Source organism: Perissodus microlepis, chromosome 10 (genome assembly GCF_051167445.1).
Source record: "Perissodus microlepis isolate ML-2025 ecotype Zambia chromosome 10, ASM5116744v1, whole genome shotgun sequence".
In the NCBI taxonomy this organism is placed as follows: domain Eukaryota; kingdom Metazoa; phylum Chordata; class Actinopteri; order Cichliformes; family Cichlidae; genus Perissodus; species Perissodus microlepis.
In genome coordinates this window covers 29504128-29521388 of record NC_140470.1, presented here as the reverse complement: position 1 = coordinate 29521388, position 17261 = coordinate 29504128, and the positions used below count along the sequence as shown (strand labels likewise).

Sequence of the window (17261 nt, the reverse complement as noted above, 5' to 3'; positions counted from 1 at the left end):
GTCGACAGCCACATAAAGGTTTATTACACGATACCTGTACAAGTTCATAATATTATGAGAATTACATACATATATATATATATATATATATATATATATATATATATATATATATATATATATATATATATATATATATATATATATATATATATATATATATATATATATATAAATTCCTAGAAGCACGTATCTAATTTGCACCGGTGACTACAATATTAAAACAGAATCAATAATGCAATAACACATTATAAAATACTAATATAAGGCTGAATAAAGTTTTTTCCTGCTAAATAATGGTTTTCCCTTTTAGTGAATGAGTACAATTGATTTTGCTTCTTCTTTTTGCTAAAGAATCTGAATTTCTTCTTGCTCTGCAGTTGCCTTAAGCACAATTTAATCTACTGTCAAACACATCCAAGTCGTTTCTACAAGAATAATATTTTAGAAAATATAACTACACACTTATGCTGACATTTCATTGTGTAATTGTAAGTAAAATGTGCTTTTATAGCTCTTATCTAAAGCAATAGTCATAATGTGCCACAACTGAAACAATATAAATGGATAAAACTTATTAAAGACAATCCTGCACAGGGGGGTGCTAAGGTTCTTTTTTAAGGTATCAGCAGCGTCCACAGATGTTAAGTCCAATTGAAGAGAATTCAACAACTTGGAAGACACAACCTCACTTCTTGTCATTAACCTAGACCTAGGTACAGCCAACAGCACTGATCAACAGTTACATATGGATGAAGCGTAATAACCATGTTATGATCTTGTGACATAAATACGTTAAGAGCAGACTCTGAACAACAGTTTTTTTCAGTAATTTTCAGCTTTTAATTGAAGATAACAATGGACTTTACAGCGGTCCAAAATGTGGTGTGGCATTTGGAAAATGATGTCAATATGGCACAACAGATGTCATGACAGAGTTGGATTAAAAGTTAGGATAAAGTTAGGATCTGGGAATGACCTGTACTTGAAGAAAAAGTCAGTATACCTTAGAAAGTAACTTGAAGTGACTGTTGCTGTGATTTGGTACTATATAAATAAAGCTGAATTGAAACTAGCCCACGCTTGACACAACTCCTTTTTGCAAAAGAAAACCACAATGAATTGCATGTGAACATTTGAGGATATCAGTTACAGATAAAGAATGGTGGGCAGCACTGATGCCTCACAGCAAAAAAAATTGTGGGCTGCAATTCACCTGTCAGCTGGGGCCTTTCAAGCATTTGCATGTGTCATCACCAGTTACTCCAGTCTCTTTCCATACAAACATGTATGTGGTTTGGCTGAATAGGTTAGATTAATTGGTGATTCTAAATAGATCTGAATATGAACGTGAACACCTGACTCTCTGTGTTAGCCCTGTGACAGACTGGCGACCTCTCCAGGGTGTACCCTGGCTTTCACCCTGTGACAGCAGGGTTAGGCTCCAGTACCCCACGAAGAAAAATGGATGGCTAGAAATAAAGAAAACACCATTGGCCATTGAACTATAAAACCCAACATTTTTAGTCACTTAAATGGCTTTATATCCTTGACAGTCAAGTCAGAGTTATATTACTTGAGATGTTACTAAAATGATGAATGATGAGCAGTCAAAACCTTTGGCCTATGTAGTCCAAATCAAGGCATGTGAAGGAGTCTGTTGTTCCTCAGGTTTTTATTCATTTGTGAGGTTTTGTCTCCCTCCAGCGGTCAAATGTGGAACTGCACCGTGTTGATGCGAACAATGCTGTCCTCACTCTGTCCTCATGTAGCTTAAATGCTGTTTAAGCTCCCGAGAGCACACCGCTACAAACCAGTCTTTTAATATTGACCTTCGAGGGTTTGTTTGAAGCGGTAAACGAGTAACTGTGACGATATGCAAATTAGTAACAATGTCTCCTTCGTATCACGAATTCAAAGAACGCAAACGATTCAAAGCCAGACTTAACGAAAGTGGGGTTCCCCCTTCAATTTCGCATACACTCACTTCGTGTGATAGAAGTGGTGACTCGTCAAAAATCAATAAAACTTTAACATTACGAAAGAAAAACTGATTTCGAAAGTGTGCCGTGTCGTCAAAAGCCCCTTTAACTGGCAGCAACGCCACCTTTAACTCCGATTCATAGTAGAAAACATCTGACGCCGAACGATACAGGAAGAACTGGGCTGCAAAATTGAAGTTGGTTAGAGCCAATGGAAATGTCACTTTTTGTACATTAAGCCCGCCTTTGTACGAAATGAGCCAATGGGCGCTCAGTATGGGAACTTCCGCCCCATAGACAGAGCATGTTCCATTGTAGGAGCTCTTCTGAAAGAGTGCCGTAATCGTTAGAGGTGCACGTCGTTAAATGTGTAATTTAGTCAAAGTTGGTTAGAAAGCTGTAGCCGCCAGTGTTTTTATAGCTCGGAGTTGCAGATAGGTTGTTGTCGTACGCGCAGAAGCGACGGCTGGTTACAGGGACGAACTGCGGCGGTCTCACCGAAGGAATTCCTGCATCAGCGGCAGCTCATCCACCTTGCTGCACTGCTAGCACAGGAGCTAGCCAGTGTAAGCGGAGACTGACGGCGCCAGTCTGCCGGAGATATATACGAATATGTCTTCAACCTACGGGAGCGATCGTGTTTTTAAATAACTTGCAAGTCGGCATCAAAACATCAGGGGCTGTTAAATTTACGCTGTAGCCACTTAGCCAAGGTAGCTCGCTAGCTAACGTTGCCAGAATTGTCTTTCATAAAAGGGCAACGGGTGAACAGGAGACTAAGTGTCCCACCTGACGCTGTTTGTTTTTTGTTGGCGCTCCTTTTTTAATCGTTGAGGTTAAAGCAGGCACATCGCCACAAGTACAGAATGAATGGGTTCAGCACAGAGGAAGATAGCCACGACGGACCGCCTGCTCCGCCGTTTTACGGTCAGAGCTGCTGCCTGATTGAGGACGGAGAACGCTGCGGCCGGTCTGCTGGAAACGCCTCCTTCAGCAAGAGAATCCAGAAGAGCATATCACAGAAGAAGCTCAAACTGGACATCGACAAGAGTGTAAGACAAAGAATGTTATTGCGTATTTTAAAGTCCTGAACAGAGTGCGGGGGTGGCTGAAAGTTAGTGGAATCTGAACAGCTGTCAGCTAATGCTAGTTAGCCGGTTAGCGTCAGTTATTGTGACCACAGAGCTTTCCGGTCCTGCTGGAGGTAAAGTTAGCAGACTGTGGTGATCCTGCTTGCTGAGAGATTTAGCTGTCATGCTAACGTTAGCTGTCCTTGTTACTTGAGCGTAGTGTGGGATAGCAGTGTCCCGAACTCAGAGCTTTCTGTCGTCGCAACAGTTTTCTCCAACACGCCCCCGCCGCTGCTCATAAAATGGCTGTTGCCAGGGAAGCTTAACGAGTTGCTAAATGTCAGTCCAGTTATAGCAACAGTCGAGTTTTAATGCCGGCTGTCGACAATTGTTAAAGTTAAACTCCACACCGCATCGCTACTGTGTGTCTGCTGAAGAGCTTTGCAGCGACTTGGCTTCTTTTATGGCAGTTATTTAATAGCACGCGCTGTCTGATACGCATTTATTACAGCTGATTGTGCCAGCAGTTATCACGTGGTCTGTGTGAGCCCACAGTGAGAGACACTTGTTGAGACGTGAAGCAGAGACTTTTTTAGAAGTTCTCTTTTCATATTTTGCTTTATCAGTCCTGGCAGTTATGATAACATCTCACAGTATTTAGCAACAGACACACTTTACTCGGAGTGAGCAGACATTATAGGAAGATACTTTATTGAAATTATTAGGAAATTGTTGTTACAGCACCAGGATAATCAATAAAAATTGTAGGGTCCATAATATATCAACGACATCGTTAAAGTAAAAGTGCCTCAGGCCATAGTGAGGGCCTCATACTTTGAGAGAGCAACTGTTCCCAGCCCCAGTTTTGTCAATTTTTTGCACAAAGATGTCTGGGAATAAGACCACTGAAACTCAATATTGTTGGGGCTGACAGGCTGCCTTGTAGTTCCACAAACACCGGTTTTGTTTACTGTGTCTGGGAACAAAAACAAAAGCATTCTGTAGCCCAGAGCCACATTTTCAAACCAAACAAAAAAGGGTTATCTAACCGAGTGACAAAACAGCAGATTGGCACATTTGAAGAGAACGCAGTCAAGCTTTTGAGTATGCCCCACTTTAAAAGCTGGAGAAAGTTTTATCAGTTATTAACAAAAACAGCAAATCTGGATCAAAGCGAAATTCCAGTAATAACAATGGCAAACTCTTTTATTTTCATTACAGAAATGAGATTGTGTATATTCTTCCTTTTAGTCAGATTCCCTCACACTTTGAGAAACACTTTGGTTCAAACAGTTGGCGAATGAGCAGCTTATGAATGGTGTTGGCATTACAGCAGCTGCTGAATAACACAAACATATGGCAGGTTTACATAGCATCCTTGTGTGATCTGCTGTGCAGTTTGTCCACAACACTGAAAAAGATTAAGAAGAACCTACGGGCCCCAGTTTTGCCCCGTTATGCACAGCAGTGTCATATCCACGAGTGTACAGGTGTCTGTTGTTGCTGCATTAAGCCACTCTGCATGCTTTGCTCCTCACTGTGTCCACTCTCGTTTGTGTCCTGTGTGTTTCCTACAAAGTGGTGGCCGTGGGCATGTTGGTGATTTGTTACACCCACGTGTCAGCTCAGGGAATGAGCTTCTATTCATTTGTGTTTGTGTGTTAGCTCTCCTAGTTTATTCATGACATGCAGGGACTCGAGTGAAAGTGTGGCCTTGAGGAGTTGCGTGCTTATGATCACACAAAGATACAGGGATTGTTGCATTAGAGGCTTTCAGCTGAGACAACACATGGAAGACGAGCAGAGCGTAGAGTCACAGTTTCAGTGTGGAGGTCTTTAATGAGACACTTCCTGTTTTGAGCGACACATTTTGGATGATTTCTGCGTGGCTGCAAACAAGAGGCTTAAAGTAGAACGGCAAAAACAGAAGTGTTGTTTTGGTTGACATTAAAGCAGAAGCTTGAGAATAATTTTGAAAAACTGTATTAAACAATCTGGAAATGACCAGTGAGACTGGTGAACCTAAAGCTTTGCATTAATGGAATTCTCCCATCTTTTCCCACAGGTGCGACATCTCTACATCTGTGACTTTCACAAGAATTTCATTCAGAGTGTTCGCAACAAGAGGAAGAGGAAGACCAGCGATGATGGAGGGGAATCCCCAGATCATGATGTGGAGGTGCCCGAGGTAACAGCGAGTGAAACGTTAATCATTATAATGATGCTGAAGCTCTGTTGTACAAGTATTCAAGTTTCTTTCCTTGCTTTCGATGTTTTCCACGTACCTCATGTTTAAAAGCTTGGCTTGTTTTGTTTCTCTAAGCAGTCTATGGTGAACTTTGAGGAATGCTTTGGATGATTTCCCTGCACTAGTTTTAGTTTCACTTTCTTTACTGACTTTGCGACGTATACGTCAGTTCTGCAAGCATTCTAAGCTTGATTAAAACAAAAAAAACCTCAGTTATAATTTATCCACATCAACACTCGTCTCCAGAAGAACTCTGGTTTATCCAGATGTTGCTTTGCATACTTTATGAACATTGCCCTCTGTGTTTGCAGCAATTCTTCCTGCTCCATTGCAGCCATATGGAGGCGTTTCCCTGTCTTGCTGCCTCAGTCAGATTGTCTCTTTTTGACTTCAACAGCTCCATTTATGTAATAACATGATTGACACTGAGCTTTGCAAGCAGGGAGCCCTTTAATATTGTTTATAAACTCCCAGTTTTTTAGGCATCAGTTAGAGAGTGGAAGGGATTGGCAGGAGTATGCTAGCTCCCCTGAGCAAACCAAAGATTGCCATCTAAGGTGAATGTGTTAATCACTCACATAAGGCTGGATGGTGTGACCACAAATTAGTATCACTGTTTTCATTAAGATTCAAGTGGCTTTGTGTATGTCACTATATTGTTTACAATGTGTTACCTTTTTGTCAGAAGCACATACAATATATAGTAACTTTTTAAAGTTATAATTGAAAAAATAATCACTTCTGTTAAGCAAAATTAAATGCTTACATATGGCTCGTTAATGTTTGTGCAGCAGTTTTAAAGTGAACCTTTAAACAAACTTTATTTCTCTCTGGGTAAAGACACCTTTTTCTTTGCCTCACCTGATTCCTTGTCACTGTGTGGGTGGAGCTTTCTGAGCCAAAGCGAAATAAGTTTTACCTTTATAAAAATGGAATAACATTAAATAATAAAAATTCAGTTATTTTGGAACATCTCTGCTCTCGTTAGTTGTTATTCCACCTGGCTAGCTAGCATTACCCAGCATGCAGTTGATAGTTTGTGCTGTTGAAGAGAGCTTGGTGTGGATGGGTAATATTTATCCTGTATTAACTTTTGGGTTGAGTAATGAGAGCTGTGGGTTCACAGTTAGTCCCCTCTCATTGTGCTCAACAGCACTCCTCGTGGCCTGTAATGATACATTTAAACTGCTTGAAACCCCACAGTGGATGTTTCTCTGTTCCCCAGTGCAGCCATATTTGAGAAGGCAGCACTAAGCTCAGACCACGTTTGGATTGCCACAATTTCCTTCTTTAAGAAAAATAAATCTGTTCCGGATTTACTTGTTTTCATGTATTTTCATGCTGCATTGACCCACTTTCTCTCTGTGCATCATTAAAGTTTCAGCTCCTTTAAAAGCTGAAAAAGAGGCAGAAGCCACTGGGAGCCTTGCATAAACCATGGAAAGCAGGATTTAAAAAAAAAAAAAAAAAAAAAAAGCTCATCACTTTGAACCGACTCACTGAGTCCCTGCTTCTCTTGGTGATTTCAGGTGGACCTTTTCCAGCTGCAAGTGAACACGTTGAGACGCTACAAGCGACACTACAAGCTCCAGACCAGGCCCGGCCTCAATAAGGCTCAGCTGGCAGAGGTAACAGCAGAACTGATCCTTTTCATTTAGGGGGTTATGTACCAGTACATCTCACTAATTTTTCTTTCTCATATTGAATTTTCACTAAAGTGCTCCTTAAAGATTTCTTTGGGAATGTTGATCACTGAGCTGCTCTCATTAGTGTATGCTGTGATATAGGAAGTGTTGGCGCTCCCATTCAGCTGTAATGGCAAATTGTTAGACTGATTTCCCAAATCGACAGGTGGACTCGGTGCAGCCAGCTCCGCCCTCGTCCTTATAATTACCTTCTGTGCTTTGCGCTCCTGATCATCCTGAGATGGGGTCAGCTGGGGTCGCATGTGGTGTTGGGCTAACAATGGGAATGAATGAAATCAAACTGGGCTGTAAGTTGGATGTTTCCCCAGGCTTTTAGTCACATTCAAACCCTCCTATTAATGAGCCTACCACATCATTAATAAAACACCAGTCAACAGCCCCACAACCAGTTACAGCTGTCCTGTGTTCAGCCGTGTTCAGGAGAACCATAGCAATGTGAGAGGCTGTGCAGAGGATGTTTGGCTCTGTAAAAGTCGAGGTAAAGAACACAAATGACTATTTTTCAGGGTTTAGTTTAGGCCCGGTGCTTTTGGTGATCGATGCTTTCAGTGTAGACACCGCAAGGACTATTTCCAGTAATTATAAATTCACTGGAGCCAGCTTTGTACTGTAGTGTTGTTTTCACTCTGTAAAATGTTTTTATTCCCTGAGCTATAAATTCAACTCCATTTGCTTTTGATTGATGCATCACTTGGCCCTCTGTGCAAAGGAATAACCAAGAAGAGGTTAAAAGAACCAACTCTTCTTAAAGCAAGGATTGTAGGTGTCCAGAGGGCACCTGTGCATCATCAAATATTCTTAAGTCAGTCAGTTTATTAATCATATAATCCAAGTTTCTTCAGGTGTGAGCAGCTAGGTGTGAGGCAGAGTTTTTCTGGGGACTTTTCTTTTCTGGCCTGTAGAACCGGCGTAGAGACTTTAGTTAATGTTTGTAAGAGATGTGTTTACATAGTTTTAAACAACTTATTAGTCAAAGCTGATTACGAGGAATCACGGGGTTGCTTTTTAAAGAAGTATAAAGTCGCTCTCATTTTTTGGACAAGAATGGAGCATTTCTCAAATAATAACTCCCAAAAAAGCTGCTCATTATCATGTGACTGAGTCATATAAACATCATATCAGAGGAGGGGCCAACTTAGAAGTGATCAACTTTTAAAGTTTCTCCAAATCTGGCTCTAGGAAAACTTGGGAAACCAGTGCGAGATATGGGAAAGTTTAATTTTTCACAATGACAAACCGTGTCTCCATGTTCTCATTTACAAATATCACAAACTAATCTGGATCCAGATTTCTTTCTGGGGATTTAATTTAATGATTTAATGGTGTGAAGGAAGATTTCAGCAGTCAGGTATGCAGTCTGTCTTTTCTCTTACCAACCCTGAAACAAACGATGTACATCGCTTTTCTTTTAACCGCTTCCCTCTTTCTCTCCCTTCTGCAGACGGTGAGCCGTCACTTCCGTAATATTCCGGTGAACGAGAAGGAGACGCTGACCTACTTTATTTACATGGTGAAGAGCAGCAAGAGCCGCTTGGACCAGAAAGGGGACGGTGGCAAACCGCTGGACTAAACTTCCCCCACAACAATCACAGCGGCAGCTACAACCACCACAACAACAACTGTAGCTACAGACAAAACCTGGACTTCAGTAACAGCTCCTCTGCACCCTCCTACTCCCCTCTGAGAACAGGACATGAACTGCTGTTGTCCTTAAAGGACTCAAAACAGAAATCCAGGGTGAGATGAGTTCATTTTGGCTTTTTGGCCCTCTTCACAGAAATGCAGTCTCTCCCTTTTGACTTGGCCCTCTCCAAGGATTTACGAAAGCCAGGACCATAAAGACTGCTGATTACCAGGACTCGCTCTGCAGAGTTTTATGTCGTCATACTGTAACACAACTGTGTCTATATGTACAAAAGAACAGCGTCCGACTCAAGCGACTTAGCTGAATGCAGTATCCTGCCTTAAGAGTCAAAAGGATAGCAAAACAACTTTTGGTAATTTTGGTTTTCTTTGCCAAGTTGACTGTTAAACACGCTCACAGTGAGGAATGCTTGTGCCAAACGGGACTGCGAGATGGAGCTGAATGATGCGATGATAAGTGGGATTTTTCCTTCTTTCTTCATACGTGACTGTTGGAAAAGAAATGCCACCCTGGTCTGAAGTCACATCCAGAACATTAAGGCTCAGGTTCACTCTTTAAAAGCTGCAAATGGTGAAGATAATGATTATAAATGTGTAAAACATTAAAGGAAGAAGAACCGAGTAAGGATGTGATACATTGCGACTCAGCCTTCTATTTGTTAGTGGTTTCTTTTTTTTCTTTTTCTTTTGTACCTGTGAACATACACATGCTGATTTCTTTATTTCTGTAACCCAGTTTAAGTTTAAGTAAGCTTTAGTTCAGCCTTAATTCCACAAGTTGTTCAAAGGTTGTGTCTGGTTGCATATATCATTTCTATTTTCTTTTTTTTCCTTCCACGTTAAGTGGAATGGTCGCATGAATGGTCGGGCTGTGTTGTGCTGCCATCCGACGGTGTTTACAGCGGATAAAATCTCTGCTCTTAATTTCATTCCTCCAAAGTGGGCTGACAGGTTAGCCTGGTGAAAGTGGGAGAAAAAAAATTAATGTTCTTCTTTTATTCACAATTTTGAATATGTGTTACATGCGGATACCCTTCTTCCGTATCGGCGGGTGAGATTTTAAATTTTAAAAACCCTTTTCATAGTGGTGAACCTGCGGCTGCTTCAGTCTAGCACGATTCATTTGGCAGTAAAACGGCATCAAACAGCAACATGTTTTTTCTCTGTATAGACTCAGTTATTTACATTTAAAGCAGAAGAAATAATACGTTTGGCTCTTTGTTTATTTTTTTAACTTTTGTTCAGTTCCTTTTTTTTCCCTTCTGTTTTTTTTAAGCTGCCTGAAGTGATGGGAAATGAGTGGGAGCTGTTGGGTTGCTAGCCACCGTTAACCACCTGTTGATGTGTTTAAAAACACTTAATGTGATAAAGCAAACGCGCTGCTGACGACCTATAAGTTTATTTAAAAAATTTTAAAGCACTGCTGCAACCTCCAGGTGACGGACATCTTTGCTGTTTTACAGACACATCCTCTTTGTCTTTTATGGTGGCGGAGGCACGGATCGTACGTGCACTTTGGATAATTGTGCGCACGATTTGTGTCAGGTTTGTCCTTTTTTCTCTCCCTCGCTCTCTTTTTTTAAGTGTCACATTTTAAATTTTGCTTGTAGGTTTGTTAGTGTCATGTAGGTAACATCCATCTTTATTAATGTGTAGGTCATGCCACGTTAACCTAATTGTTGTATTAGGAAAAAGAAACATATTTAAGTATGACTGCTTGTTGCTCCTATTAATATAAATAAATGTATTGTACAGGAAGAAGAAAAAGCCTCATCTCTGCTCTTTTAACATGTTGTGACCAGAGGTCAATAACACCAGACTAATTATACAATAGAACCAGCGAAGTGCTTTAAGTGTTTTCTATGTAAAGATTATACTTTGTACTCCATGCCACTTATTTTAAAAAGTACAATCTAGAAATACCTTATGCTCTATCACTAAAGATGAAGCAGAACGTGTAAGTAATGCATCGCTGGACAGCTGGAGATAATATTTTTAAATAAAGTTATATACACATTATGCTTCAGTGGTTTAATGTATGATCCTATATGATAAGTTCTTATAGTACTTTAGCATCAAAGTATTTTAAGTTTATTAGGACTATGATGTTTAAACTGTATTGGAGCTCTTCATTTAATGCTTTCTAACAGATATTGGCACTGTATTTTTATTTTTTATTTTTTTAAACAAAATACACTGGAGATTCAGAGGCCTTGACTTTGTCCTACATGTTTTCCTCCACACTATATTTGAAGATGAAGAAAAAGTTTTCTTTTACTTGGTTAAAAGTTGCAGTTTCCTCATGCTGTATTTTTACAATGACGCCCATCGACCACGAGGCGTCACTGTTGCTACTGTAGCGCGACAGCAGTCCATTGATTTTTTTTTTTCTTACATTTGGAAACAACACTTACTTCACGCTGTTCTTTTATTTAGCTTTTTGCAAAAGAATGATAAATAAATAAATAAATAAATAATATGAAGGAAACTGTGGAGAACAGCAGACTGTCAACCTGTGGAAATTATTTAAAGGATAAGGACAGCGTTATATTTTCAAAGTAATGAATTTGTTGAACAGCATCCGGTTAACATGATAGCGCTTTTTATGTTATTTCAAATTATATGTAGATTTAAAATATACCAGAAAACTATTAACAAATGGATAATTTAGATGTGGGCCTACATATAACTTGTGTTGGTGAAACAAACTCAGTTGGGAAACAAATGAGTAAAAGTAAGATTAAAAAAAAAAAAGGAATTAGAAATATTAAATTTTAAATAAATGTAAAAAAAAAATTCCTGCTGATCGAAAAAAAAACTTTATTGTCCATATCAAGATTTAGTTTTTTTTTAGTTTTTCGTTGTTTTTTTTTCTTACTTGGGACCAAGCAATGCGTATAACACCTACGTGGCTAAAAAAAAATAACAATAATAATAATAATGATAATAATTTTAAACATGATGGGGAAAAAAACACTTTCACCAAACACAGCTAGTGTCTTAAAATAATCATTTATTTACGGAACTAATATATATAATTTCACATCTAATGCACATTTCCATCACCACTGCGCACATTAATAAACTTTTATCCTATTGGGTCTTTTGATTTTGTTTTGTTTTTTAAGTTTTACATGACGGAGTGAATAAAGTTGCGTTAACTGAACAGTCGGTGTCTTCTCTCAGCGGACAGTGACATCGTGTAGAGTATTTGAGGTAGATTCAGTAAATTCAATACGATTCCTACGCGAAACAACAGCCCGGAGAGTTCACGCACACACACACACAGAGGGTCTGTTGGGAGATAATTGAGCTGGGAAAACCTACTGTGGACGAAAATACCTGAAAATGAAATAATACAGCGGGATGGAACAGTGATAAACAAAAACGTGTCCCCCCTTTCATGATGTGTTTCTTCCGGCTTCCGTTTATTTGATTGTATCTTTAGAAGCCAGACATCTATAAAAATCGTCCGATTTTTTTTAGTACTTTCTCGATCCATGATTTAAAAGTTAACATTTTAATTTTATTTTTGACATGTAAATTATTCCTATTTTGTACACGTTTTTGTGTCAGCATTAAGTAAATTAAGTACAGTAAGTTTAGGGTAAGAAATGAAATATTCATTTTTTTAAAGAAAAAAGGAAGAAAAAATACGCGCAAAACTGAAAGTTATAACTGCTTCCTGGTTTAACAAAACTCTATAAATTATTAACACTGAGAAATAAACCGGTGTCTCTGATCTGAAAAAAAAAATGTAAATCACGCCAGAAACGAGATAAAAAAAATGATTCTTGTGCAGCTCAAAATTCAAATTAAACATATCTAACTTTAAATGGCTTCATACTGAAGATTTCTTCCACCTTCTTATAATTTATTAATTTTTTTCTTCATTTCCTTTAACTGGGAAGACAGCGTCAGGTAAACACACATTTAAGGGGAGACAGATGTGTTTTTGACACCTTCCATCGCGACATCTGGTCCGCAGGGGTGGAAAACATCAACAAAGCAGAAATACCACAAATATCAAACACCTACAATCGGATCTGTGAATCGGTTTAGAAACCACGGCACGAGAGAAGAAGACGTCTGTCCTGGAGCCCTCCACCTTTTATGCCCGTGTTGTCCTTTAGTTCGCTCTTTTTTTGCGCATCGCCGCACGGCCACAGCGACGTGCTTAGGTTCACTCAGTGGTTTGTTTTATTTTAAATCTGATTTGAATCCAGAGTCTCTGAGGAGTTTTTTTCGGGTGGAGAAGTGGAGGTCACTGGTTCAGCTCCAGAGCCCAGACCTGCTGCGGCCACCCAGTCCGGCCTTTCACCTTCTTCTCGGCTCCTAAGGACTCCGGCAGGCCGTCGGTCTGTGGGAGGAGGGGGAGGAGGATGAGAATGAGGATGGAGACCAAAACACCACAACATAATCAGCAGGACAGAGAGCTGAGGGTCACTTTGCTTTTATTTTATTTGAGCTTTTTGCGCTATTTCGCACATCATATTTATCTGTATTCCAATCTTTGTGTCATGTGATGCACTCTGGTTTTAGATGTGCTTTATAAATAAATCTGGATTTGGAGTCTAAGTTTGTCCTCGTGTAATCTGAAGAAAACTGGAGGTTTTAGTGACGCATTCAGGGCGATGACATCACAGGATTTCACTAATTGACAGTAAGTCAGCTCCTGGGTCGGAGCATCAGGCATTGCCTGTCACGTACCCCAATATTGACTAGTAATCTTTTAAATTCATAGAAACGATAAAGTCTTTATCATTTGTCTAAAACAACATTTTATTGTATATCTAATAAGGAAAGGACATTTACTTTTCGTCGGCTATGATTAGGAGCTATATAATTAATAACAAATAATAATAACTGTTCCTTGTTATTCATAAAAATATTTTAATCGTGCACATATTCAAGCCTAAATATCTGAGTCTAAATCTACAATTAGAAACTGTTAGCAAACATTATGCATTCACTATAATTAACACGTCATAAATGTTTACAGGCACAAACTGTTAGATGTTTTTTTGGGTTTTTTTTTTAATTGTTTGTTAGGTTGGTTTAAAATATATTTTGGCCGATATTTCAACTGGGACTCATAACTGGGAATTATTTGAAGGAAAAATGAGATGAAATAAAATGATATAATTATAAAGCGATATAAAGGCTTTGGTTGGAGGTTAAACATTAACGGTACTTCGATCCGAAAGGTCATGCTGAATTGTTTCGTTCAGCGTTCATCATTTTCAGGCCTACAGCTGCTTTTACACTGACTAACATGTTACCGAATCCCAGAAAAATGCTTTGGGTTGGGTTGCACTTCACTTCGACACTCGTAACTTACCAGCTCCCGTTTTCGTTTCAAATCCCGGTTTTCAAATTTCTTAATTTCGGCCTTAAAGCCCTCCGTCTCCCCGGAGTCTTTGGCCAGGACGTCCATCAGATAAGCGATGTAACTGGTCGCCAGGCGTAAAGTTTTGATTTTTGACAGTTTTGTGTCCGCCGGCACGTTGGGGATGCACTCCCTGAGTTCGGCGAAAGCTGTGTTGATGCTCTCCGTCCTCCGGCGCTCCTTCTTCGGCCCCGACGCTCTCCTCTTTCCCATCCCGGCCTGGAGCCCTTCCAGCCGGGCATCGTGCGTCGTTCCGGGCGCTCCCAGCTCCGCGGCTGGGTAGGGCGCCTGAATCTGGAAATCAGGGGGCACTTCGCCGTGATTCACCACCCAGCTCTGGAAGTACGGTGCATCCTGGTGACACCGCTGGACGAAAGGGAAGGGTTCGTGCATCAGGTGGTGGTGATGCTGGTAGCCCCCGATGAGGTTCATGCTGAGCGGGATTGCAAATATGGTCGTTGCCGTGTTTCCTTTCGGCCTCTCTCTGCTGCCGCCCCAAAACGATCTTTGCTCGGGGATCCGCAGCCAAAAGAAATCATTCAAGATTTAAATACGTCTTCCTCTGGATTTATTAACAAGTCAAACAAAAACAACCACCGCCTTCACATCGTATTCATTCTGAACGCGGCTTCAGCCCAGGCCGAGAAAAACGTTTTAAATTCCACAGAAGAAATCTCGGCGATGAGCAGGGCTCCACTTGCGTTTCCTTCTTGAAATCGTTTCCAAACGAGGCAGCTCTGACTTGACCAAGAAATTTGACCCTGGTGAAGGTGTGAGGCCCCAGGTTTATATGACTTGGATATCTGCGTGAAAAGGAGTCAGCCAATGGAGGGCAGCGCCCAGGATGGGAGGAGAGTCTGGATAGGCTTCTGAAAACATGCACCATAATTTCAAGACCCTGCACAAGGAGCAACTATCGGCTATCCGAAAATGTTGCAGAAGAATGTACTTTGTAAATCTGTAAATCTTTGTAGGATTCAAAGTCTTGTTTTACTTTTGGAAAGCGTTTACGCACGAACTTACGCACTGACATCTCTTAAGGCATACACGCTTAATCATTTCTGCCACTGATTTGCAGCAGCACTGTATTATCTACATTTATATTTGAATTAACAACTCCAGGTTGGAATACATGGAGTCAGAGATTCAAATTAAAAATATATATATATAAAAAGTAAATTTTTAAAGACGTGTGTATAAATTTCAAAAATAAAAATAAATAAGATTTGCCAACTCAGAAATTCAGACAATTCAACTGTTTTTAATGATAATCCCAAATAATCCGAATAAAGCAGACTTTATCTTTTTGTTCAGCTAAACATTTAAAAGAATGGGCGAATAAAAAAGGTAGAACTATGCCTAAAATGTAAAATTGACATCATTTTATCCGTTTTTACCCCGGTGTGCTCACGCATCAATTTAGTTGCTTTAAAAACATGAAATTATTTTTCTTTTTCGGTCCTTCTTTAAAGATTATCTAAGGGTTTTAAAAATATTTTCTTTAAGGCGTAATGGCCATTTTCTTATGTCACATGTCAAAGTTTAGAACTATTTTATCAGAGTCAAAAGGCCTGACCAGATTTTTATCCACGTCTTATTTTCCAGTAATAACATGACGTGAATGTCAGAGAGTAATGAGAAGTGTAAATGACCCGTTTGAGGATTTTTTTGTGCTACTTTTGGCGCACAGAATCAGCGGCCTGTCCGCGTCATACCTGAAGGAGAAGGCCTGCACTGGCTTTATCATTTTTTTCCTCTTCCTCGCGCAGCTCCTCGCCCACCAAACACATCATCTTATCGCCATCGCCTAAAAACATTATCCCATTACATTACATGACCTTGACGCTATTTAGAAACCATTTACGGCGGCGTCTTATCTAAATACAGCCATAAATCAGGAGGTGTCACCCTCCTGCAGCACGGGTACAAATATTCCATAAAAGCTCTCCTGGCCTGCTCACTGTTTACAGCTAAGGAGTTTGCAGCATATTTCACCGACCAACATGCGTTACAATAAATAATCATCAGTCACAACTTTATGTTCCTTACTTCACACGAATGCACTGAAGTCTGCACGGAAAGGTTCATATGAATGCGTTTTTTCCCGTTGTGACCATCCACACTCCTGCAATACACTTTTATTCTTTCGACTGAATTATTTTTTGTGTATATAGCCACACAGATACTTTGAAGTCCACTGTATTTTTTTATGAGGGGTTATGGTTGATTTTGCACAATATAAATTTGTGATTGTTGCTCACAGCACCTGGAGCAGCTACAGCGCTGAAATTTGCTGCTCATTTATTTGACAGTCTTAGGGGAGCCATTCTTCATCATGACCACGCTGACTTTTATACTTGCGTGCATCATCCTGAAGAACTGTACTTATTTTATTTTGCTTTTTATTTTTATTTTGGACACATAATACAACAAGAGCCTCATGTCAAAATAAAATGCTTTAAAGCAGAAAAATAAAAGCATGTGCAAAAAAATGTACAAAAGTAAATAGGACGGTGCAAATTTACATTAAAAAACTACATATATATATATATATATATATATATATATATATATATATATATATATATATATAAAAAACAGTAATTAATAAAGCAAGCATTTTATATTAATTCATTTCTAGATTTCTAGTAGACATTTACTGAATGTGTCATTGATGTACTTTTGTGTTCTAATAAGAGCTGAAATTGAACTAACATACATCTGGCTGATAATCTCACTAGTCTCGAAGTACTGAGATATTCTGTTCAGTGGGGATATTTACCTCTATAATACAGCAAGTTATTGGCAATAGGAAGCAGAGCTGCTGGGATTATAATATAGGACCGATTCCATGCAGGGGATTTGTTATTTGGCTGCAGTTGCATGTCATGCATTATCATGTGTTATAACTCTGCATCCATTAAGCATCTTAGTTTTACACTAAACAAACAGTAAGACATGGATATAAGATACACTATTTAAGTGAAAAGTGAAAAACCACAGCACAGTGGAGGGTTTTTTTTTAACCCACAAGTGTGATAAATTGTGCATCTGTTTTCCTTCTTAAATCCATTTTCAGGCCTTCTTCTGTCAAACATATACAAACTATTAAAATTGTTCAAAGACAAGAGAAGGAAAAAGGGGGAAATGTTGTTTTTGTGTGCAACTTTTCCTTTAATTAAAGAAAGTCCCCTGTGAACTGAAAAGCAAATTTTGTTTTTG

At 39.4% G+C, this 17261-nt stretch overlaps 2 protein-coding genes across 2 annotated transcripts; one reads left to right on the top strand and one right to left on the bottom strand.

The window, feature by feature from the left end:
* The first annotated feature begins 2263 nt into the window (after positions 1–2263).
* On the top strand, positions 2264–8969 carry sap30l (sap30-like). The gene is made up of 4 exons (XM_084940956.1): positions 2264–3034; positions 5118–5240; positions 6830–6928; positions 8448–8969. The coding sequence occupies exons 1-4, from the start codon at positions 2849–2851 to the stop codon at positions 8574–8576; spliced, it is 537 nt and encodes a 178-aa protein (XP_084797082.1). The 5' UTR covers positions 2264–2848; the 3' UTR covers positions 8577–8969.
* Positions 8970–12265: 3296 nt separating this feature from the next.
* On the bottom strand, positions 12266–14712 carry LOC146379643 (heart- and neural crest derivatives-expressed protein 1-like). The gene is made up of 3 exons (XM_084940955.1): positions 13988–14712; positions 13257–13303; positions 12266–12992 (listed from the first exon to the last, which is right to left on the bottom strand). The coding sequence occupies exons 1-3, from the start codon at positions 14469–14471 to the stop codon at positions 12915–12917; spliced, it is 609 nt and encodes a 202-aa protein (XP_084797081.1). The 5' UTR covers positions 14472–14712; the 3' UTR covers positions 12266–12914.
* Positions 14713–17261: the final 2549 nt, after the last annotated feature.

Excerpts from the sequence above, each read along its gene's own strand:
- sap30l (XM_084940956.1), top strand. The coding sequence starts at position 2,849 with ATGAATGGGTTCAGCACAGAGGAAGATAGCCACGACGGACCGCCTGCT. Across the intron at positions 3,035-5,117 it reads AACTGGACATCGACAAGAGT|GTGCGACATCTCTACATCTG; the intron begins GTAAGACAAAGA and ends CTTTTCCCACAG. Across the intron at positions 5,241-6,829 it reads ATGATGTGGAGGTGCCCGAG|GTGGACCTTTTCCAGCTGCA; the intron begins GTAACAGCGAGT and ends TGGTGATTTCAG.
- LOC146379643 (XM_084940955.1), bottom strand. The coding sequence starts at position 14,471 with ATGAACCTCATCGGGGGCTACCAGCATCACCACCACCTGATGCACGAA. Across the intron at positions 13,304-13,987 it reads ACGAAAACGGGAGCTGGTAA|TGAAATCCTGTGATGTCATC; the intron begins GTTACGAGTGTC and ends ACTGTCAATTAG. Across the intron at positions 12,993-13,256 it reads ATGCGTCACTAAAACCTCCA|TCCTTAGGAGCCGAGAAGAA; the intron begins GTTTTCTTCAGA and ends GGCCTGCCGGAG.